The 25,272-nt window shown below is 42.3% G+C and overlaps 1 protein-coding gene across 1 annotated transcript; it reads left to right on the top strand.

Annotated features, from left to right (window-relative positions):
- The first annotated feature begins 1,878 nt into the window (after nucleotides 1-1,878).
- CILP (cartilage intermediate layer protein) lies at nucleotides 1,879-25,240 on the top strand. The gene is made up of 9 exons (XM_058156426.1): nucleotides 1,879-2,034; nucleotides 3,691-3,874; nucleotides 8,034-8,117; nucleotides 11,264-11,533; nucleotides 12,813-12,998; nucleotides 15,759-16,073; nucleotides 18,240-18,348; nucleotides 18,765-18,922; nucleotides 21,619-25,240. Exons 2-9 carry the CDS (start codon nucleotides 3,811-3,813, stop codon nucleotides 23,937-23,939), a joined length of 3,507 nt encoding a protein of 1,168 aa, XP_058012409.1. The 5' UTR covers nucleotides 1,879-2,034; nucleotides 3,691-3,810; the 3' UTR covers nucleotides 23,940-25,240.
- Nucleotides 25,241-25,272: the final 32 nt, after the last annotated feature.

Here is a 25,272-nt window from a genome sequence, read left to right on the forward strand (position 1 = left end):
AGTTTCCAACCATTATTTCTTGTCCTGCCTTCTGGTGCTTTGGAGAATAAGTTGATCCCGCTCTTCTTTGGGGCAGACCCTCAAATACCAGAATACTGCTATCATGTTCCCCCCTAGTCCTTATTTTCTCTAGACTGGCCATACCCAATTCCTGCTTACATGACTTACATGAAAATTAACTAAGTTTAGCAGGTTATGCAAATACATATAACCTGGTTAGGCGTGTTATGCAAAGAATGCTGCCCCTCAAGAACACTTCCATGGGACAAAGGAGAATATTGTAGCTCAGGGTTGAAAATCTTCAACCAAAAACTGTCTACTATTGACCTCACCCCATTCCTAAGAGGACTATAAGGGGCGTGCATAAGAGCACAAAAGTGCCTACCATTCCTGTCGTATTGTTCCCTTCATTATATCAAATTAACATAGCTGTTGCATACTTTTACTTATATATATATATATATTTCTTTCATGATGTGTTGTTTTTATTTATGACAATATTTGTGTATACTGTTGTGACAAAATAAAATAAAATAAAAAAGAAATGAGGGGTCCTTGGTGCTCTCTGCACTTGGTGATTTTCTTGTAGACATTACCCTATGTCATTACCTAAACTAGGCAACATCATCCATGCTAGAAGGGAGTGGGGTTTGTGGAGAGGAGGAGGAGATGAAGTTGGATCCTTAATGCTCTCTGAGCTTGGTGATTTTCTTATGGACGTTTCATTACCCAGACTAGGTAACATTATCAGTGCTAGAAGGATGTGGGGTTTGTGGAGAGGAGGAGGAGGAGGAGGAGAGGAGGAGGAGGAGGAGGAGGAGGAGGAGGAGGAGGAGGAGGAGGAGGAGGAGGAGGAGGAATTGACAGTGGGGTCCTTGATGCCCTCTGAGCTTGGTGATTTTCTTATGGACGTTTCATTACCCAGACTAGGTAACATTATCAGTGCTAGAGGATGTGGGGTTTGTGGAGAGGAGGAGGAGGAGGAGGAGGAGGAGGAGGAGGAGGAGGAGGAGGAGGGAGGAGGAGGAGGAGGAGGAATTGACAGTGGGGTCCTTGATGCCCTCTGAGCTTGGTGATTTTCTTATGGACGTTTCATTACCCAGACTAGGTAACATTATCAGTGCTAGAAGGATGTGGGGTTTGTGGAGAGGAGGAGGAGGAGGAGGAGGAGGAGGAGGAGGAGGAGGAGGAGGAGGAGGAGGAGGAGGAGGAATTGACAGTGGGGTCCTTGATGCCCTCTGAGCTTGGTGATTTTCTTATGGACGTTTCATTACCCAGACTAGGTAACATTATCAGTGCTAGAAGGATGTGGGGTTTGTGGAGAGGAGGAGGAGGAGGAGGAGGAGGAATTGACAGTGGGGTCCTTGATGCCCTCTGAGCTTGGTGATTTTCTTATGGACATTTCATTACCCAGAATAGGTAACATCATCAGTGCTAGAAGGATGTGGGGTTTATGGAGAGGAGGAGGAGGAGGAAGAGGATTGTGGGGTCCTTGATGCTCTCTGAGCTTAGTGATTTTCTTACGGACATTTTATTACCCAAACTAGGTAACTTTATCAGTGCTAGTCACCAAGCACTGATGATGTTACCTAGTTCACATAACAAAATGTCTGCAAGAAAAACAACCAAGCTCAGAGAGCACCAAGAACCCCTCTCACTTCCAAGCGATTCCTCCAAACATGGAAGTGTTGTTCCCCCCCTCCCCCGCATTTCCAGAACTTGACATCCATTGAATATTTTACAATCTTTCCAACTTGGTGGGCGGCATTCTCCCTAAGGGTGGGCTTCCCAGCGTGGGAACCAATGGGTGCAGTTTGTTTTCATTGTGCAAAAGAAAATCCCTGACTCCACATTTCTCTCCCTTTACAAGCTCTTGTTTCCTTGCGGTCAGACCAGGTTTTCCATCTGTGTGGCTCAGTGCCAGCCCATGAACTCCACGCAGAGCTATAAAAGGGACCCTCCACCGTTAGGAAATGCTGAAAGAGGATGCGTTTTTAGTCTTCAGAAAAGACTAAAAAAAACTCCACCACCCTGGTAAGTTTAAACACTTTCTCACCTTTAGAATTCCTAGATTTCGACTGAAAGAAACAGCACAATTTGCAACCGGAGGGCTATGATTTCCGGTGTTACTTGGTGTGTAGATGATGGTGTAGTCGCGTAATGTTATTTTTACCTTGCAAACGAAAGCAGAGTATAACATCATTTTGTTTACCGAGTGTTTATTAAGGAGGGTATTTGGGGAGGCGCAGTTGTATTCCTACATGTAATGCAGAACAAAATATGATATTTTTTTTTGGCATGGTGCTTTATCCGCCTAGAAAGACCATTTAGGATTTGCAGGGTTATTTTAGATGGGAAGACAGTTTGAAGGCATCTCAGAGCAGCTGAAATTGTTTCTTTTTACTATATCTTAAACGGGAAGTTTATGAGATTGCTAACCAGGATTAAAAAAAAAGATGTTTCTAGTTTGTTCCTGTCCTGAAGGTAGCTTAATTCTGTTCTTCCCACTAAGGCACAACTTAGCCTTCATGGAATGAAACTTGGGTGTATTTAAACCAAAAAGTAACTATATAAATAGCAAGGAAAGAATTTACATTTTTCTGTGTTGATCTTTTATTGTGTGATAGGGGATTGGAGCACACAGAGAACAACTATTGGGCTTGTAGGACTGTCTCAGGACCAAGGACTATATGTCTTCTGGAAGCTTCTCTATTGTTATCTTGAATAGAATAGAATAGAATAGAATAGAATAGAATAGAATAGAATAGAATAGAATAGAATAGAATTCTTTATCGGCCAAGTGTGATTGGACACACAAGGAATTTGTCTTTGGTGCATAGGCTCTCAGTGTACATAAAAAGACAAGATACATTCGTCAAGAATCATAAGGTACAACATTTAATGATAGTCATAGGGTACAAATAAGCAATCAAATAATACTAGGAAACAATCAATATAAATCGTAAGGATACAAGCAACAAAGTTAGAGTCATACAGTCATAAGTGGGAGGAGATGGGTGATAGGAACGATGAGAAGACTAATAGTACCAGTAATGCAGACTTAGTGAACAGTTTGACAGTGTTGAGGGACTTATTTGTTTAGCAGAGTGATTGTGTTCGGGGGAAAAACTGTTCTTGTGTCTAGTTGTTCTTGTGTGCAGTGCTCTGTAGTGTCATCTTGAGGGTAGGAGTTGAAAAAGTTTATGTCTAGGATGTGAGAGGTCTGTAAATAATAAAAATGTAAATAAGCAGTTAATTTATTTATTTTATTTATTTATTTATTTGTCAATCATATATAAGATAAGAGGTGAAAGTATAAACATGATTTGGATACATGAAAAGAGTAAGTAAAAAGGAATATTTGGACAGGGACGGTAGGCACGCAGGTGCACTTATGCACGCCCCTTACAGACCTCTTAGGAATTAATTAATGCCAAGAGGATATGGGGGAAACTTTCTTCCTTGTTCCCATAAGTTAGAGTAGGGCTGGACAACATTATTTTCTAATGTTAGAGTTGGTACCATCTTCAATTGAGATGCCCAGGGAGACGTTTCTCTGGTCATGATAACATTGTTCCATTTGCCTGCTCCCAAGACAGTGGTCAGAGGAAGGGGTGGGTGGGACACACACAAAATCCATCCAGATGGAGTCCATATTGATGTAAATGTCTCCTGTTTTCTTCTTCCCAGGTTGTCCCTCCATTTGTGGAAGCCCAAGGAGATCTTAAAACCAGAGTGTGTGATGATCCAAATGCATTTTTGACCTGCTTGGAAATTAGCATCTGAGAATCCTGTGCTGGAGTTAAAAGGATGGTCGAATTACAGAGACAGGTTCTGCCTTCCTTCCTTCTTCTTGCCGTTGCCTGCATTGCTGGTGAGTGTGGCTGACCTTCCTCAGATGTTCAAAATGGCAGGGTTGCTACACACTTCATTTTCTGTCACAGAGCCAACCAACCTAGAACTAAGGAGGAATTTCTTGACAGTGAGAACAATTAATCATTGGGATAATTTGCCTCCAGAAGTTGTGGGTGCTCCAACAACTCAAATGGTGATAGGATCACCATTTGAGTGAAATGGTATAGGGTCTCCTGCCTGAGCAGGGTTTTTTATTTATTTATTTATTTTCGTCAAGCATGTATTTTATGACAGGTTCAAGTGTAAACATAATTATAAATACATGAAAAGGATACGAATAAAAGAAAACATTAGGGCAGGGATGGTAGGCACACTGGTGCACTTATGCACACCCCTTACAGACCTCTTAGGAATGGGGTGAGGTCTACAGTAGACAGTCTAAGGTTAAAGTTTTGGGGATTTGGGGATGAAACCGCAGAGTCAGGTAGTGCATTCCAGGCATTGACCACTCTGTTACCGAAGCTGTATTGTCTGCAGTCTAGTTTGGATCGGTTTACCATGAGTTTGTATCTATTGTGTGCTCTTGTATTGTTTTGGTTGAAGCTGAAGTATTCATTGGCTGGTAGGACATTGTAGCAGATGATTTTATGTACTATGCTTAGCTCAGACCGAAGACGGCGAAGTTCTAAGTTGTCTAAGTCCAAAATTTCGAGTCTGGTGGCTTGAAGACCTCAAAGGTCCCTTCCAACTATTATTCTGTTATCTGAGCCATGTTTAAAGGGGAAGAAATCCATTTCAACCCACACTGAAGCGCAAATATGCCAAGAGAATTATTGGTTTCCTACAATATGTTCAACTCAACCATGCCGAGCCTCTCAAGGGTTAAGTGCAAACCTAATGTATTGTTTTTTTCAGATTAACTTTTAAATCCACATTCCTGAGTGGTTATTGGACTGATTTTTCATGGTTTGGTAACATTTAGAATACAACTTTTTTTCCCCCTAACAGTACGTTTATTTTCTGATTCACAACGAACCACAAATAAGCCACAAATGCTGGGTTCATGCGATATAATAAGTCACCAAAAGAGAAGCCAATATGTTTCTATGTATTTTAGTATAGATTATAGTACAATGAATAAAATGAATAAATAAAGCCCAAAAAAAGACAGAAAGGGAAAAAATCTGTAAATTATTAATAAATTATTAATATTGTATTAGTGTAAAATTAGCCCAGTCCTTCAATATCTTCTTTAATCAAAATTATCTGGAAGCGTATTTCCCCATCTTTTCATTTTATGTTATTAAGACCACCCATAAGGAAAGTTAACCAAGTTTAATATTTGGAGTTCATGTCACATTTTTATTAATTTAATTAAACATGTTGTTTGAATATAATCTATGTCTCTTTAGTTAAAAGGGCTGTTGTCTTTTATTTTATGAAAGACCGTGCATTAAATTGTACTATCTGTATGGTAAAATGCAATTTAATGCACGGTCTTTCATATCAGAATGTGAAAAATAGGGAAATGGAGTTGTCTTTTTAAAGTAAATTTACATCTGCTGTTTGATTTTAGATGTTTTTATTAGAATACATGGTTTTGTAAAAATGTTTCCAGGTTTTGCTCCCGATTTTCCCTTTGTAAAGCAAAGTTATAAACATAAACAATTTTTCCTTATATGATACCTGTTTCAAATTTGCTCCTTTTTTTTCAAGTCCTTTGTTTTTTCCAAGAAAATATGGCCATTGCACCTGTACTTTCCAGAGGTGGGTTTCAGCAGGTTCTGGCTGGTTCTGGAGAACCTGTAGTGGAAATTTTGAGTAGTTTGGAGAACCGGTAGTAAAAATTCTGACTGGCCCCGCCCTCATCTATTCTCTGCCTCCCGAGTCCCAGCTGATCGGGAGGAAATGGGGATTTTGCAGTATCCTTCTCCCTGGAGTGGGTGGGAATGGAGATTTTACAGTATCCTTCCCCTGCCAGGCCCACCAAGCCACACCCACCAAGCCACATCATGCCCACTAAGCCATGCCCACAGAACCGGTAGTAAAAAAATTTGAAACCCGCCACTGGTACTCTCCCAGGCTGTATCAAACTGCCTGCCTTTCCGCTTTGACAAGGTTCGGTTGATTATTATTTTCATTCATTACTAGTTATTATTACATCATGATTATAATTACTGGCTGACACCTATCTTCTCAAACATTTGCAGGGTTTAGAAAAAGAGCTTAAAACTGACCCGTGGGATTACTTCTTTGTGACTGGGTCACAATGTCTAGGGCCAAACAAGTCTTAGACGCCAAATGCATGACATTTTTCTGTAAAGATTAATCCAAGTGTTTTGTACACTTTTATAGCTGTGGGATTTGCAACTGAATTTGTTCCTGCCCAGTGCTTTCCTACTATCCAAAATCTAATTCTCCTCTGAGCTACTGGAAAACCCTCCTATCCAGTGGTGGGATTCAAATAATTTAACAACCGGTTCTCTGCCCTAATGATTTCTTCCAACAAGCAGTTCACCAAACTGCTCAGAAAGTTAACAACCGGTTCTCCCGAAGTGGTGCGAACTGGCTGAATCCCACCACTGCTCCTATCTATTTGGAGAAAATGAGATAAACAGACTGGACTGTAAAGCTTTTGGTCAATATTTTCGGATGCATACTGGTTTTATAAAATGCCCTTTTCTAGCCTCAATGATGGGAAAAATAGTTTTCAACCGAGTGCTTTCCAGAAAAAAGGAATGCCAAACCCTTTCCCTTACGCTGCCAAGAAAGCAGTTTGAATATATCTGAATGTCTATGGAGAGTCTCAGTCATTCAGGTCATGGTTGTCCCAAAGGTGCTTTTTCAGGAGGCAACTGGACTTTCTGGGTTGTTGTTTTTTGAAGATGTTTCGCTTCTCATCCAAGAAGATGCTTCAGTTCTCAAGAGAAGCGAAATGTCTTCAAAGAATAACCAGAAAGTCCTCTTGCCTCTTGAAAAAGCACCTTAGGGACAATATATATGAATATTATCACTATTTATTTATTTATTTATTTATTTATTTGATTTTTATACCGCCCTTCTCCCGAAGGACTCTATGCATGGATATAAATAGAATAGAATAGAATAGAATAGAATAGAATAGAATAGAATAGAATAGAATAGAATAGAATTCTTTATTGGCTGAATGTGATTGGACACACAAGGAATTTGTCTTGGTGCACACGCTCTCAGTGTACATAAAAGAAAAGATACCTTCATCAAGGTACAACACTTACAACACTTAATGATAGTCATAGGCTACAAATAAGCAATCAGGAAACAATATCAATATAAACTGTAAAGCTACAAGGAACAAGGTTATAGTCATAAGTGGGAGGAGACAGGTAATAGGAAGGATGAGAAGAAGAATAGTAATACAGTCCTTAATAGATAATTTGATAGCGTTGTGGGAATTAGTTGTTTAGGAGAGTGATGGCATTCAGGAAAAAACTGTCCTTGTGTCTTGTTGTTCTGGTATGCAAAGCCCTATATAGCATCCTAGAATAGAATAGAATGGAATGGAATGGAATAGAATAGAATAGAATAGAATAGAATAGAATAGAATAGAATAGAATAGAATAGAATAGAATAACAGAATGGAATGGAATGGAATGGAATGGAATAGAATAGAAGTTCAGAAAGAATGGAATGGAATGGAGTAGAATAGAATAGAATAGAGTAGAATAACAGAGTTGGAAGGGACTTTGGAGGTCTTCTAGTCCAACCCCCTGCTTCGACAGGAAACCCTACACCACTTCAGACAAATGGTTATCCAACATCTTCTTAAAAACTTCCAGTGTTTAAGGCTAGTTTGTTTATTTAAGCAATTTATATCCCACAACCCAATTTTCACAATTCAGAATATACTGAGTTAGCTAAAAGAAAGAAAAAGAAAGTAACACAGAAAGCCAAAATAAAACCAAAATTAAAGCAACTCTAAAAACAACAACACTGATTAAACAATGTTCAGTGTGCCAAAATGGACAGCAAGTGACATATCTCATTCAGCCTATACTGTTGGGCTCACTGTAATTTCTTGGCCTCAGAATTTGGGGGGAAAGCCAGATTTTAAAAACAGCCGATTCTTTTTTTTTTCATTTCATTTTACAGCGTTGTTTTTTGTTTGTTTGTTTGTTTCTGTTTTTCCCCTCCCTAAGGTGAACGGATTTTAAAACAATCAGTGAGCTGGATCTCCAATGGACGAAAACCCTACAGCCTTTTGACCAAACATAATTCAGACAGTAAGTCATTTTCCACTCCGTGCAGTTCTGTTTTAAGAAAAAATTAAGATGCCATATGCTTGCTATTATGTTTTAAACAACAAATTAAAATGGCTTAATTTTATGAAAGATCCTGTCAGTCTGCCTCTATGCCCTTCAATAATGGAAAACAGATTAATCCTGGCTAAAGCTTAATTCATTCTGGCTAACACCCCGAGAAACAAATCGTCTCTTTTTGCTAAAAGCTAAAAACAAATCTACAGCAGTTGTCAACAGTTTGTAAGTCAGACGTTTCCTGCCATCCTAAATCCCAAAAGGGAGTCTCCGTTTTTACCAAGCAGTTTACTCTGAAGATTAATGTTAGATTAATTGCTGCAAACACAAAGTGTTTAAAATAACAGATATCTTCTTATTAGGGATCCCAACCAAAAACTATACAAATGATACACAATACTTAATACTTCACATATTAACAGCAGCACGTATAGCTTACGCGCAAAATTGGAAGAAGGAGAACCCACCAACAGAAGAAGATTTAATTAAGAAAATCCTAGAATGTGCAGAGATGGATAAACTCCCAAAAGAAATCAAAGAAAAAGAAGATACAGAATATTATAAGGTCTGGTGTAGATGGTATGAATGGTTGGAAAATAGGAAAGATAATGAAAATTGAATAACAGAGTAAAATGTAGATGAAATAAAGGAAGATAGATAATATAAAAGTAGAATAAGATAAAATATGTATAAATAGTAAGGATCACTTTGAATAGCTGATAAGAAACAATGATATGAATATAAATGTTGTATGTTTGTCTTGTGTTTTAATGTGTTCAAAGTAAAAAACTTTTTAATAAAATAAAATAAAATAACAGATATCTTTAAAAGCTAGGTGCAGCCTTAAATCCCCATTCTGATGAAATACGCAGGCTATCCCTAAGCACAAAACACTGTAGATAGAAGATATCTTCTCCAAACTCCATCCAGTGCTGAAGAATGGAAAGATTTCACTCTGCGAATGGTGTGGGAGTACGAACGGATTTCCAGAAAATTTGCAAATCCTTCCATTCCCCACTATCCTGTCAGAGCTGAAGAAGCTTCTTGGATGAGAAGCGACACATCTTCAAAAGAAAAAGCAAAAAAGTCCAGTTGCCTCCTGAAAAAAAGCACCTTTGGGACAATCATGACCTGGATGACTGAAAATCACTCCAGACTTTTATAAGTTATAAATGTATAAGTTTAAGTTTATTGTCATTGTACGTGTATACACGGTATATCCATACCACGAAATTCACATAACACCCAGAGACCAGACCCAACTCATATGACAATCCCCAGACATACACCCCACCCACCAAAAATTCCCCCTAAAACCACCCAAGCATCCACACAAAAGACCAAGCAATGCTGTCCAACAGCTCACTGATGGTTTAGTTCACTGTTGAGTGCAATTATAGCTCTGGGATAAAAACTAATTCAGAAGACGTGTGGTCCAAGTTTTAATTGTTCTGTATCTTCTGCCAGAAGGCAACAGTCCAAAAAGATTGTAAGCAGAATGGGAAGAGTTGTTGTGACCCAGGCCTAAGTAGTTATTACCAGACACCATCAATCCTAAACAAACATATTTTATTAGAACAGCTGAGAATTACTTCATTCTCAGCTTAGCCCAAATTAAGTCCGAAACAAAGTCCTTCAGAAAAAGTCCTTCAGCCTTATAACATAACATAACATAACAACAGAGTTGGAAGGGACCTTGGAGGCCTTCTAGTCCAACCCCCTGCCCAGGCAGGAAACCCTACACCATCTCAGTCAGATGGTTATCCAACATTTTCTTAAAAATTTCCAGTGTTGGAGCATTCACAACTTCTGAAGGCAAGTCGTTCCACTTATTAATTGTTCTAACTGTCAGGAAATTTCTCCTTAGTTCTAAGTTGCTTCTTTCTTTGATCAGTTTCCACCCATTGCTTCTTGTTCTACCCTCAGGTGCTTTGGAGAACAGCCTGACTCCCTCTTCTTTGTAGCAGTCCCTGAGATATTGGAACACAGCTATCATGTCTCCCCTAGTCCTTCTTTTTGTTAAACTAGACATACCCAGTTCCTGCAACCGTTCTTCATATGTTTTATCCTCCAGTCCCCTAATCATCTTTGTTGCTCTTCTCTGCACTCTTTCTAGAGTCTCAACATCTTTTTTACATCGTGGTGACCAAAACTGGATGCAATATTCCAAGTGTGGCCTTACCAAGGCATTATAAAGTGGTACTAACACTTCACGTGATCTTGATTCTATCCCTCTGTTTATGCAGCCCAGAACTGTGTTGGCTTTTTAAACAGCTGCTGCACACTGCTGGCTCATATCTAAATGGTTATCCACTAGGACTCCAAGATCCCTCTCACAGGTACTACTATTGAGCAAGGTACCACATACTGGTGCATTTTGTTTTTTTGGCCTAAACCTTTGTCATCTTTGGCACCCTGCCAAAGGCTTTTCTTGGCAAGAACCCCACAAAGTTCAGAAACAGGAGACGAGAAACAATTGTAGCAATGTTGTTTTCTTACAAAGAGCCCAAGAGCCGTTGCTGCTCTTTTAAGCCTTATGGGAGGGGCCAATCATCTCCTGGCCTTACTCCCGAGTCATCCTTTTTGCTTTAGCTGCTCTTGCCTTCTGGCAACTCTTCGCATGTGTGCAATAGGAACAGTCTCCTCCTGTTCTTCTGCCTCTCTGCTATCCACCTCTGGAGGCTCTGAAGTCCGTGCATCGCTTTCAGATGGCCCTGGCCCCATCTCTGCCTCCGACACAGAGCCTTCATCCGGGCCTTTCCCTGACTCCAGGACTGACCCATTGACCTCCCCAGCCTCCTCACTGTCCGACTCTGCTGCCAGCTCTATAGGCTGCTGGCAGACCACAACACTTCCTCATTTCTCTTCCCCCTTCCCGCTTTCCCCCACTGCTTTCCTATTTACGTTTGTATTTGGAATCTTTATTTTATCTTACAACTCAATAAAATGTTTGACTTGGCAAAAAGCATCTTTTTGCTTTTTTAAGCAGCCTCCATTTTATTCCCGGCTTGGAACTGGAACTGGATTTTTCCTTCCTACAATGGTAAGGGTGACAATTCCACTTGTATGCGGCCATATAATTTGCAGTTTGTCTTTCTCGCTTTCTTCTTCAGGCCAAGAAACATGGACCAGCTGGTTCAACATTGATCATCCCGGAGGGAACGGGGATTACGAGCGCTTAGATGCCATTCGCTTCTATTACCGGAACAGGGTGTGTCCAAGTCCCATCCAGATCGAAGCCCGGACCACTGACTGGGTCCCCGCCACCAGTTCAGGCCAAGTGGTTCACTCCAGTGTCCACGAGGGATTCTGGTGCCTGAATAAGGAGCAGCCCCCGGGGCAAACGTGCTTCAATTATGCAGTGCGTTTTCTCTGTCCTTCGGGTAAGAGTGGTGTTTAATTTTTTCAGTTGCTGAGTGAGACATTGGTTTTTGCCCCCATTTTACGACTTTTCTGGGCACAGTTAAGGGAATCACTGCAACTTGTTAAATTAGTAACATGGTTGTTAAGTGAATAATAATAATAATAACAACAACAACAACAACAATAATAATAATAATACAGTGTAACAGTGTAACAGTGATACCCATTGTCATCGGGGCACTTGGTACCATGTCCAAGAATTTTATAAGATACATCAACAAATTGCAGCTTCTTGCAATAACACCAGTGGAACTGCAAAAAATTGTGCTACTCGGAACATCATATATTTTAAGAAGATACTTGGTTGATACCTAGGATGCTGGCAGCAACCCGTATCAACCATGAGCATCAATCAATGGTATTTGTGATACATTTTAAACGTCCAGTGTATTTAATGAATAAAAGAAATAATAATAACAACGATAACAACAACAACCTCTATTGTCATTGTACATATTTACAATGAAATTGATTTAGCCTCTACTGGTGCAATCCATAACAAAATACAAAACAACATGAATAATATAGAAAATGGTCCTTATATACAAGTAATTAGGGAGAAGCCAGTCATATGTTTCCATGTATGCATGGAGTGATTGTAATTGGATTTAGGAGTCCTAGAACTAAGGAGAAATTTCCTGACAGTGACGGGGCACATGGGGGCATTGCATTATGAGTGTGGGCAAGCACATGTGCGCTATTGCAAACGCACACGTTTTTGGAACCCGCAGAAAAGAAGGTTAGCCATCACTGGTGTACGGCTTCCTGACTAAGCAGTGGGTTGGACTAGAAGACCTTCAAGGTCCCTTCCAACTCTGTTATTCTATTCTATTCTATTCTATTCTATTCTGTTCTGTTCTGTTCTGTTCTGTTCTGTTCTGTTCTGTTCTGTTCTGTTCTTGTTCTTGCTCTTGTTCTTGTTCTTATTCTATTTTACTTGCAAAAGGCACAAAGACAAAACCAATAAACGTTTCAGTTTCCCACTGAAAGGATTCCATGCTAGACTGCAGCTACCTGGGACAAACAATTTTGTAATCTTGACTGGCGTGAATTAGCTCTTCATCGTACACTTTGCTGTCAGGGTGGTGGAAGCAGTGAAGCTGCTTCTCAAGCCATCCCCAGATGCTTCACTCCACAAGGAGAGACGGTCATTGGGTTCTAGCCTTTCTTTTTGAGTCTTATCTCGGACTCATCTTGCTCAACCTCCTAAGATGGCTGGTGGCTTTGTCTCCTTCCCAGGGTCTTTGGCTGGCAATCCCAAATCCGTCTGGTCATCGTGGTCAATGTGGAGCTCCTGTTCTGGAAAATGTGACCGAGCTGGTGTGCAGACGCGGAGAAGGATGTGCCTTGCAGATACTTTCATGGATCCCCGCTGCAAGGACATCAGCGAGGAAGAGAGGGCTTGCCTGGGATCCCCTTGCAAAGGTATTTGCTAACAACCTGATGACTGCGAAATTAAGTTTAGCGATATCCATGGTGTTGTGGCCCGCCACGGAGTTGGCAGCAGATTCAGACAGTGAGGAGGTTGGGGAGGAACATGGGCCAGTCCTGGAGTCTGGGGAAGGCTCTGACGAGGGCTCTGTGTCGGAGGCAGAGAGGGGGCCAGGGCCATATTCCAGTTATCAGCTGCCTGCGGAGTCAGACATCAGTGAGGCAGACGAACAGCTGGAGCCTGTTCCTAGTGTGCGCATGCACAGTGTTGCCAGATGAAGGGAACAGCTAAGGAACAAGGGTCAACTCAGGAGTAAGGCCACAGGTGGATGATGAATGGCCCCTCCCATAGGAAATAAAAGAAGAGCGAAAGGGGAATGTAGTTTGCAGGAGACAATTCATTCACTTAATTGGTTTGTGACTGTCTGAGACTCCTTGCCAAGTTTTGAAGCTATCAGTCTAGCAACTTTCCAAGCCAGATAAGGTCTGTGACTGTAAATTCACCTTGAAAGACTTTGCTAAATGCGAATGACAGAAATTCACTGTAAATTAAATAAAAGGGTTTTTTGTGGGGACAAGGAGTCTTCTTCGTGGTTTGGGAAAACCTACATCAGAACACTTGGGGCCAGGACATCTAAAGTGGGGTCTGCTGTAGAAAAAGGGAGAAGCAGCTTTGACTATGCAAGTGAAAGAGGACTTAAGCCTGCCTCTTTCAGGGGCTGGAGATAAGATGATGGCAACATCTTGGAGACCCAGCAGAAAAGAGGTTGCCCCAGCTGTGCTTGTGCCATGAGTGTTTATTAGCCCTTGGAGAAAGGTCCGTGTAGAATGAGCATATCTAGCTGCGAACACAAGATGGCAGCAAAGAGGTACAAAAGATCACAGCTTCTTGCCACCTTGTGGCCATCTGGATCAGGGGTCTCCAACAGGGGTCTCCAGCCAGCAAAGCTGGCTGAGGAATTCTGAGGAATTCTGGGAGTTGAAGTCCACAAGTCTTAAAGTTGCCAAGGTTGAAGACCCCTGATCTGGATTACCTAGATTAGGGGTGTCAAAATTCAAGGTCCGGGGCCCAGATCCAGCCTGTGGGGTGCTTAGATCTGGCCAATGGGGCCATCTTGGAAACAGGGAAGGACTGGCCAGTAGTGCCTCTGCCTGCAAAAACAGAGCTCGGGAAGGCTGTGCGGGGCCCCCTCAAGCTCCATTTTCACTGGCAGGAGGCCGTCCTAGCTGCAAACAGGGCCTGTGAGCTCCATTTCCACTGGCAGAGGGCTGCGGGAGGCTGTCCTGGCTGAAAATGGGGCCCATGAGCTTCATTTTTCCTGGTAGAGAGCAATGGCCACCCACCCCAAGGTCAAACACAACCCTGGTTTGGCCCTCAATGAAATCAAGTTTGACACCCATGACTTAGAATTTATGACTGACTATGATTATGAGTCACCATCCTTTTCTCCTCTCCTGGGTGATCTTAAACGGGATGCCTAAGAGGAGAAAAGTCAAGGAATTTTTTTGAATTCCTAGCTGCAGCCTAATTTAATAATAATAATCTGTCATGGGAGGGCATGAAATCTTCATTGCTTTGGAGGTGATTCAGATAGGCACCGCAGTAGACACTGCCTTCAAAACGTATTTGATATTTTCAGAAAAGCAGTAAGATCAAGCTTTCGAACGTAAGTTCTTCCTTTGTCTCTTTGCTGCATGGTCCGTTAGGGATATCTCTTGCTTCAGCTAAATTAGCTAAACCCGTGTTGAAGTCCACAAGTCTTCAAACTGTCAAGTTTGAAGACCTCTGGTTTAGCTCAGTGTTTCTCAACTTCATCTACTTTAAGATGTGTGGACTTCAACTCCCAGAATCCCCCAGCCAGCCCTTCTTCAATTCTGGGAGTTGGAAATCCACACATCTTAAAGTGGATGAGGTTGAGAAACACGGAGCTAAACCAGAGGTCTTCAAACGTGGCAGCTTTAAGACTTGTGGACTTCAACTCCCAGAATTCTCCAGCCTGGCTGGAGAATTCTGGGAGTTGAAGTCCACAAGTCTTAAAGCTGCCACGTTTGAAGACCTCTGAGCTAAACAATTCATCTGGAGATGATGGAGAACTTGTGACTCTCTGGATCTTTCTGAAGGTCATCTCCGAGCAACTCAGCACTGGTTACGTTTGCTGAGTTGCTGAGATCTTTTTGGCATTTTGGTGAGGTTTGGAAAACCCTCATCCAGAAGATGCATGAGTGAAAAAAATGACTGGTTTGTTCCCTCTTCCTCCTCATCTGTCTGATTTTAGAGAGAAAGAGACAAATAAGAGACAACCTGGAGTCACTCATGCTTTTCTTACACCTTGGACATAAACTGTTTCAACTCCTACCCTCAAAACGACACTATAGAGCACTGCACACCAGAACAACTAGACACAAGAACAGTTTTTTCCTGAAGGCCATCACTCTGCTAAACAAATAATTCCCTCAACACTGTCAGACTATTTACTGAATCTGCACTACTATTAATCGTTTCATAGTTCCCATCACCAATCTCTTTCCACTTATGACTGTATGACTATAACTTGTTGCTGGCAATCCTTATGATTTATATTGATATATTGATCATCAATTGTGTTGTAAATGTTGTACCTTGATGAAGGTATCTTTTCTTTTATGTACACTGAGAGCATATGCACCAAGACAAATTCCTTGTGTGTCCAATCACACTTGGCCAATAAAATTCAATTCAATTCTATTCTATTCTATTCTATTCTATTCTTTCAGTTTGCAACATGATGTGCTCCAGGGGTTGGGCGAATGCCGACTGCAGCGCATGTTTCTGCCAAGAACATTTGCTCCATGGCACCGTTACCCTTCAAGATGGCGCCCCGGCAGCTGGAGCCCGCCTCTATCTGCAGGCGAAGCCACTGAAGTTCTTAACAGAGTTAGGCCACAATGGGGCATTTGAAGTCCCTGGCGTGTGCCCTGATGGAAAAACCACCCTGCAAATTAAAAAATCCAAGTACGCAACGGCTGTGATCACTCTGTCCGAGAGCGCTGAAAATTACTCGGCTGTCCGCATCTACTTGAAAAGAGCAGGTAAGGAATCATTGGGCCCCAATACAGCGGCAGAATAGGCTTCATGAGTCTGGCGGTTCCGTAAGGTTGTAGTGTGATAACCATCATGCATGAGGATATCAGCATTCTGATATGTAATCAGAATTGCTCTCACAGTGCACGCTTATAGCAATAGCTCTTAGACTTATATACCACTTCATAGTGCTTACAGCCCTCTCTAAGCAGTTTGTAGAATCAGCCTCTTGCCCCCAACAATCTGGCTCCTCATTTTACCCACCTTGGAAAGATGGATGGAAGGATGGAAGGCTGAGTCAACCTTGAGCCGGTGAGATTTGAACTGCTGAACTGCAGCTAGCAGTCAGCTGAAGTAGCCTGCAGTACTGTACTCTAACCACCACGCCACCTCGGCTCTTATGCGCCCTGATTATGTAAAACAAAAGGACTATGGGTGTTATGACAGCAGTCTTCCAGTGCTTGAGGGGCAGAGAAGATTTTATTTTATTTTCCAAAGCATAAAAGGACAGGACAAGAAGTAATGGGTGGAAGATCATTAAAGAGATCAACCTAGAACTAAGGGGAAATTTATTGACAATGAGAACAATCGATCATCGGAATGGCCTACCTCCACAAGTTGTGGGTGCTCCATCACTGGAAGTTTTTAAAGAGAGACTGAACAGCCATTTGTCAGGAATAGTATAAGATATCCTACTTGAGCAGGGAGGTGGAATAGAACAGGGGTCTCCAACCTTGGCAACTTTAAGCCTGGCGGACTTCAACTCCCATCTGGGGAATTCTGGGAGTTGAAGTCAGCCAAGCTTAAAGTTGCTAAGATTGGAGACCCCTGGATTAGAAAAACTCCAATGCTGGGGTGAAATGCTCCCGGTTCGGACCGGATCGTGCAAGCTGGTAGCGATGGGGGCAGGTAGTTCAGAGAACCGGTAGCAAAAATCCCTGCCCCCACCACCACCCATGCCTCGCTGTTTCTCTTCTCTGTCCCTGAAGTTCTCGGTGGTGATATAGCTGCAAACGGCCTTAAATGACTGCCACGGCATTTCGAAGGGCTGCACTACAGCTGATCAGTGCTGTAGGCAGCTAGTAGACCGGTGCCTCTATTTCTAAAGAAGGTAGACTGATGTGCTCCCAAAAAAAAGGCAATTAGTAGACCGGTGCCTGTATTTTTAAAGAAGGTAACCGGTGCGCTCCCAAGTTTTGTATACTTTATTATTTTTATTATTTATTATTATTGGCCATGCCCATTCAGTCACCTGACCACCAAGCCACACCCACTGGGTCACCTGACCACAAAGCCACACCCACCAATTAAGCCACGCCCTCAAAACCAGTAGGAAATTTTTTTAGATTTCACCCCTGCTCCAATGTCCTTCCAATTTGATTTATCTACATTCTATGTTCTAATAGCAGAGAGCAGATCTGTTATAAGATCTCTTTCTCAGCCCCAACCCATCTCACAAGGCTTGTTGTCTTTGTGGGGGGAAAGTAAGAGGAGGAAGGACTTTCGGGTATGTTTGTTACCTTTATGTAAAGCAAGATTCAGCTGCCCATTGAATCGAGTCAATCTTTCCAAGCCTGGATTCCATGTCGATGTGTTGGACTTCGACTCCCAAATTCTCAGCAATGATCCTACCAGCGGGGAATTCTAGGCACTGAAGTCCATGTTTCTGTAAGTGATTGAGGTTAGCATACGTCCATCTTACACAGTGGTGGAATTCAAATTTTTTTACTACCGGTTCTGTGGGTGTGGCTTGGTGGGCATGGCAGGGGAAGGATACTGCAAAATCCCCATTCCCTCCCTACTCCTGGGGGAAGAATATTGCAAAATCTCCATTCCCACCCCACTCCAGGGAAAGGATATTGCAAAATCTCCATTCCCACCCCACTCCAGGGAAAGGATACTGCAAAATCCCCATTCCCTCCCCATTCCTGGGTGAAGGATATTGCAAAAACTCCATTCCCACCCACTGTGAGGCCAGCCAGAGGTGTCATTTGCCGGTTCTCCGAACTACTCACAATTTCCACTACCGGTTATATAGAACCTGTCAGAACCTGCTGAATAGCACCCCTGAGATTCTTACAGGATCTTCCAGATGAGTTGAAACACGGAGGGTAGCAAAACTGGCCGTTGCAATTGGTGAGGAAAAGTTCAAAGGCTTTTTTCCCCTCTTTCAGAAAAACCGTATATGACGATGCATCCAGAAAACAAAGCCAGAAGAGAGGGTCAGAGTGTGTCGTTCTGCTGTCACGCCATTGGAAATCCACCACCTGGCAGATATTGGTGGTAAGACACTAAAATGGGGTTAAAGTAAATGTAAAGGTTCCCCTTGCACATATGTGTTAGTCATTCCTGACTCTAGGGGGCGGTGCTCATCTCAGTTTCAAAGCCAAAGAGCCAGCGCTGTCCGAAGACGTCTCTATGGTCATGTGGCCGGCATGACTAAACACCAAAGGCGCCCGGAACGCTGTTCCCTTCCCACCAAATTTGGTCCCCATTTTTCTACTTGCATTTTTTAAGTGCTTTCAAACTGCTAGGTTGGCAGAAGCTGTGGTGCAGGAGGCAGACTTGGCTATGCCCACCATGGCCACGCCCACCCAGCAACCGGGCAGAGAACCCCTTGCTAAAAATTTTGAAGCCCACCCCTGCCCTAGACACAAGATAGCTTTGTTTCTGAGTTGCCGTTCTGATCTTTCTTATAGGTTCCACAATGATACTCTGCTGGACCCTGCCCTTTATAAATATAAAAGCAACTTGATTTTGAAGAATTTGAAGATGAACCAAGCTGGACGATATTTTTGTAAGACCAGCAATGAAGCAGGTTCGGTCAAGTCCCAAAGCGCAACCCTTTCTCTCATAGGTGAGTTGTTTTGGGGGAAGCAAGAAGTAGGATAGCTCAGGAATGAGCAGTTAATTTTCCCCAAGTGGACAAATGAATAGAATAGAATAGAATAGAATAGAATAGAATAGAATAGAATAGAATAGAATAGAATAGAATAGAATAGAATTCTTTATTGGCCAAGTGTTATTCGACACACAAGGAATTTGTCTTTGGTGCATATGCTCTCAGTGTACATAAGAATAGAATAGAATAGAATAGAATAGAATAGAATAGAATAGAATAGAATAGAATAGAATAGAATAGAATAGAATAGAATTTTATTGGCCAAGTGTGATTGGACACACAAGGAATTTGTCTTGGTGCATATGCTCTCAGTGTACATAAAAGAAAAGATACCTTCATCAAGGTACAACATTTACAACACAATTGATGATCAATATATCAATATAAATCATAAGGATTGCCAGCAACAAGTTATAGTCATACAGTCATAAGTGGAAAGAGATTGGTGATGGGAACTATGAAACGATTAATAGTAGTGCAGATTCAGTAAATAGTCTGACAGTGTTGAGGGAATTATTTGTTTAGCAGAGTGATGGCCTTCGGGAAAAAACTGTTCTTGTGTCTAGTTGTTCTGTGTGCAGTGCTCTATAGCGTCGTTCTGAGGGTAGGAGTTGAAACAGTTTATGTCCAGGATGCGAGGGATCTGCAAATATTTTCACGTCCCTCTTCTTGATTCGTGCAGTATACAGGTCCTCAATGGAAGGCAAGTTGGTAGCAATTATTTTTTCTGCAGTTCTAATTATCCTCTGAAGTCTGTGTTTTTCTTGTTGAGTTGCAGAACCGAACCAGACAGTTATAGAGGTGCAAATGACAGACTCAATAATTCCTCTGTAGAATTGGATCAGCAGCTCCTTGGGCAGTTTGAGCTTACTGAGTTGGCGCAGAAAGAACATTCTTTGTTGTCCTTTTTTAATGATGTTTTTGATGTTAGCTGTCCATTTGAGATCTTGCGATATGATAGAACCCAGAAATTTGAAGGTTTCTACTGTTGATACTGTGTTGTCAAGTATTGTGAGAGAATAAAATACATTCATCAAGAATAAAAAGATAAACAGTGATAGTCAAGGTTACTAATAAGCTATCAAGTAATCCTAGGAAACAATCAATATAAATCATAAGGATACAAGCAACAAAATTACAGTCATGCAGTCATAAGTGGGAGGAGATGGGTGATAGGAACGATGAGAAGATTAATAGTAATGCAGATTTAGTGAATAGTTTGACAGTGTTGAGGGAATTATTTGTTCAGCAGAGTGATGGCGTTCGGGAAAAAACTGTTCTTGTGGCTAGTTGTTCTGGTGTGCAGTGCTCTATAGCTTTGTTTTGAGGGTAGGAGATCAAACAGTTTATGTCCAGGATGGGAGGGGTCTGTAAATATTTTCACAGCCCTCTTTTTGACTCGTGCAGTATACAGGTCCTCAATGGAAGGCAGGTTGGTAGCCACTGTTTTTTCTGCAGTTCTAATGATCCTCTGAAGTCTGTGTCTGTCTTGTTGGGTTGCAGAACCAAACCAGACAGTTATAGAGGTGCAGATGACGGACTCAATAATTCCTCTGTAGAACTGTATCAGCAGCTCCTTGGGCAGTTTGAGCTTACTGAGTTGGCGCAGAAAGAACGTTCTTTGTTGTGCTTTTTTGAAGACGTTTTTGATGTTAGCTGTCCATTTTAGGTCTTGAGATATGATAGAACCTAGAATGAGAAACTGGACTGCTGTGTAGGGACAAACCAATAGAGATGTGAAGGTATTTAGGCACGCATGTATGTAAATGCAAAAATTGGGGTGGGGTGGGGAATAAAAGCAATTCACACAGGTTGGACAGGGACAGGCAAAAGGCAAGATGTGGCCCAGGGATCTGTAAAAAACTCAGGTCTGGGATAGCTGGTGATGGTGGTAGGTATTATTATTAGGGTTGCTATAAAGAAGAGGGGGTCAAATTATTTTCCAAAGCACTAGAAGACAAGAGAAGAAACAATAGGTGGAAACTAAGCAAGGAGAGAAGCAACCTAGAACTAAGGAGAAATTTCCTGACAGTGAGAATAAATAATCAGTGGAACCACTTGCCTCCAGAGGTTGTGGGTCCTCCAACCTTGGAAGTCTTTAAGAAGAGATTGGAGAGCCATGTGTCTGAAATGGTATGCTCCAAAGGTGCCTTTTCAAGAGGCAACTTTTTTCTACTTTTGCGAGGACTTTTCTTATAACTCAAACCAGCATTAAATCAAGGTGGACGTAAGGATTTTTGCTCTTTTGAGGCAGGATTATAAAGAAACTGTCACTCAACTCCTCCACCTGGGTTTAGCATTCTTTAAAATGGGGTAAAAATCCAAGATGCCCTTTTCTCTATCTAGGAAAAAAAGTCTAGAAAAATCCAAGATGCCCTTTTATCTAGAAAAATCCAAGATGCCCCTTTCTCTGCCTAGAAAGAAAATCTAGAAAAATCGAAGATGCGATTTTCTTCTTATCTAGAACAAGTCCTGGTGTCCCCTCAATGTATGAAATTGCCCATTTGCAGGTTCTTCCTGCTCCATATTGTGATCTTTGTAAAAAGTGACCTTACCACCAATGAAAAGGTAGACCATCCCTGGTTTAAGACAACTGTTACCAGTGAAATGGCCACAACTTGATAAGTAACCTGTGGAATTGATTTTAACAGGAAAGAACCGAGCATCCTGTGATTCCAGGCCCGAGAGTTATCTTACCCTACTGCCCCACGATTGCTTTCAGAACTCAACCAATTCTTTCTACTATGATGTTGGTAGATGTTCGCCTACAACATGCTCTGGAACGTTACATGAAGGTTTCTGGTGCAAGGACACCATAACTTACTGCTGTGGGGTCTCCAAGATGGAAACACGGGATATAACATGTGCCGGCTACACACTTCCCATCAAGGTCACCGTGGAGTGCGGCTGCCAGAAGTGCACCGAGGTCAAGGTCACCGTGCGAGGAAGAGCTGTAGCGTCTGATACGGGAGAGCCCATGAGGTTTGGTCATATCTATATGGGGAACAACAGGATCAGCATGACGGGCTACAAGGGCACTTTTTCTGTGCAAGTGCCCCCAGACACCGAGAGACTGGTTCTCACCTTTGTGGACCGCCTGCAGAAGTTTGTCAACACCACCAAAGTGTTGCCGTTCAACAGAAATGGTGGGGCGGTCTTCCACGAGGTCAGGATGTTAAGGAAAAAGCCACCAATCACACTAGAATCCACGGAGACCAACATGATTCCCTTGGGAGAAATGGAGGGAGAAGATCCGGTCGCTGAACTTGAAATCCCTCCCAATACATTTTACAGACTGAATGGAGAACTCTATGTAGGGAAAGTGAAAGCCAGTGTGACTTTCCTGGACCCCAGAAATGTCTCCGGTGCAGCCACGGCACAGTCTGACTTGAATTTTGTAGATGCTGAAGGGGACATGCTTCCTCTGAGGACGTACGGCATGTTTTCAATGGATTTCACGGACGAAACGGCAACAGAATCGCTCAACGCGGGCCAAGTGAAGGTCCACCTGGACTCTGCTCAGATCAAAATGCCAGAACATCTGCAAGGGATGAAGCTTTGGTCTCTGAATCCACAGACAGGTTTGTGGGAGGAAGAAGGGGATTTTAAACCACAGCAGGACCACAGCAGGCGTGGAAAGCGAGAGGAGAGGACGTTTCTGGTGGGCAACATGGAGATACGAGAAAGGAGGCTGTTCAACTTGGATGTCCCCGAAAACAGACGGTGCTACATCAAGGTACGTGCTTACCGAAGTGAGAGATACCTATCCAGTGAACAGGTTGCAGGTGTGGTTGTCTCTGTAATCAACTTAGAACCAACCCCAGGATATTCTACTAACCCTAGAGCTTGGGGGCGTTTTGACAGTGCCGTCACTGGCTCTAGTGGCGTTTGCGTCCCAGCTTTCTGTGATGACCAAAATCCAGATGCCTACAGTGCCTACATCATGGCTAGTCTTGGAGGAGAAGAACTTGAAGCGGTTGCTTCCGCCCCCCAGCTTAACCCTTTTACTGTGGGAGTGCCACAACCGTACCTTAACAAGCTCAAGTACAGGAGAACAGATCATCTGGATCCCAATGTGAAGAAAACAGCCTTCAGGATCAGCGTGGCCAAGCCTACTCCCAACGTCGCTGAAGAGAGCAATGGTCCCATATACCCTTATGAAAAGCTGCACGAGTGTGAAGTTGCTCTCCCGTCCGCGGCTCACTTCAGGTTTTACAGAGTCGAAGGAGACAAATATGACTACAACACCGTTCCTTTCAATGAGGATGACCCCATGAACTGGACGGAAGACTACTTGGCTTGGTGGCCCAAACCAATGGAATTCAGGGCGTGTTATATTAAAGTGAGGATCAATGGGCCCCTTGAATTGATTGTGAGGTCTCGCAACACTGGGGGCACACATCCACGGACTGTCGGTCAGCTGTATGGCATCAGGGATGTGAGGAGCATCCGTGCTATGGGCCAGCCTAACCTTTCAACGGCGTGTCTAGAGTTCAAGTGCAGTGGCATGTTGTATGACCAAGGACGTGTTGACCGGACGCTGGTGAAGATTATTCCCCAGGGCAGCTGCTACAGGGAGAATGTGAACAACATGTTGCATGAATATCTGGTAAACCACCTCCCTGTAGCCGTGAACAATGATTCCAGCGAATATACAATGTTGGCTCCTCTCGATCCGCTTGGTCACAACTATGGGATCTATACCGTGACTGATCAAGATCCTCGGACAGCCAAAGAAATAGCTCTGGGACGATGTTTCGATGGGAGCTCTGACAGCTCTTCCAGAATTATGAAGAGCAACGTGGGCATTGCGTTAACATTCAACTGTCACGAAAGAGACACGCGAGAAAACGTCTTCCAGTCCTTAAGAAACGTGCCCAGCAGGTTTCCAGCAAGCCCTTCTAGAGAGAGGACTGGCTTAAGAAGACGAAGTGAAAGTCCTGTAGTTAGAGTCCCTCAAAAAGTCCAATAAGCTTTGGTACCCTTGCTTCTCAATGGGCAGCTCTGTGAGAATCCCAGCCCCCTCCTATTAATTCATGAACTAGAGACGACCCCACATCATACCACACATCCTTGCCAATACTTTTTGAGTTTTTATTCAAAGGTTTTACACATGCAATAAGAAATACATCCGAAGAAAAGAAGACACAGTAAAAAGACAAGCAAATAAAAGAAGAAAGGAAAAAAAGAAAGAAACTAGACGATCCTTGCCAATATCGAGGGGTATGGGAAGGTTCTGCTTATGGGAACATGTCCTTCGTGGTGTTTCATTGGCCTTCAGAGAAATGCAAGCAGCATCTTCAAAGGGCCAATAATAGATCAGATAGGTTTCCCCATCTGGTACCATCCAGGTGTGTTGACTTCCATCATAGCATGAAAGTTTGTCCCTCACGCCAGGAAGATACAGCTAGCTTCCAACCACAAAATCCAGGGATGAAGCTGTATTCACTTAATGATCATATGATTCACCAAAGAACTCCAGTAATTCACTGAACAACCATGGCAAAAAAAAAAAAGTGGTAAAATCGGATGTATGTCACTTAACAACAGATTGCTTAGCAGTAGAGATTCTGGCCCCAATTGTGGTCATAAGTTGAGGATTACCTGTACCAGATTGGAGGCATTATACTTTAAAAAAAATAGGCAGCTGCTAGCTAATAATACCTGTATAAAATTGAACTGAGTCATTTGTCTTTGGGGTATTAAAAGCCAAGCTTTCTGGAGAATCATAGCATCTCTAGGCTTGGATTCTCATCAACGGTATGCTAAACAGGGTTTATGTTGCATAAACCACCATTGGCTGAGTTTGCACAATATGTTAAACCACAATGCTATTTCTTTTGGCTTTGGCTTAACAAGTTGAATGACAGCAGCATTCAAGATTTACTTCCTGAATGAAATTCTTGAATCCAGCAATAAAATTAAAAGATGATAAATCTCCATCTCTTATTTTTTTTAAAATGTTTTGCAAGTGCTTTTACCTGGCTACATATCTGCCGATAGAGATGGGTCCTCAGCCCAGGCCACCGGTAAATGCCTTCTGAGTTAAAATTTGCTGTTCTGAACCAACACCAGTTTTAGAAAATTATGTTTAAAAATATTGCTGGCCTATTCCTTAAAAAAAAGGCTACAGCATTAATAATCTATTTATATAATTATGGGCCTGCATTTCTGTAAACGATTAAATGTTATAGAAAGTTAGCAGAAGGGATGGGAGAGAGAATACGCAAAATAAAGGAATATATGCAAACTGCTTGCCGGATAAAATTTCTTTTGCTAAATTTTAACTTGGGGGGGGTATCTTT

The sequence above is a fragment of the Ahaetulla prasina genome, chromosome 13, assembly GCF_028640845.1.
Source record: "Ahaetulla prasina isolate Xishuangbanna chromosome 13, ASM2864084v1, whole genome shotgun sequence".
Lineage (NCBI taxonomy): Eukaryota > Metazoa > Chordata > Lepidosauria > Squamata > Colubridae > Ahaetulla > Ahaetulla prasina.

What these genes read in the sequence shown, in the direction of transcription:
- CILP (XM_058156426.1), top strand. Translation starts at nt 3,811, where the DNA reads ATGGTCGAATTACAGAGACAGGTTCTGCCTTCCTTCCTTCTTCTTGCC. An exon ending in CCTGGGATCCCCTTGCAAAG is followed by an intron (nt 12,999 to 15,758) that starts GTATTTGCTAAC and finishes CTATTCTTTCAG; the next exon opens with TTTGCAACATGATGTGCTCC. An exon ending in CCACCTGGCAGATATTGGTG is followed by an intron (nt 18,349 to 18,764) that starts GTAAGACACTAA and finishes TCTTTCTTATAG; the next exon opens with GTTCCACAATGATACTCTGC.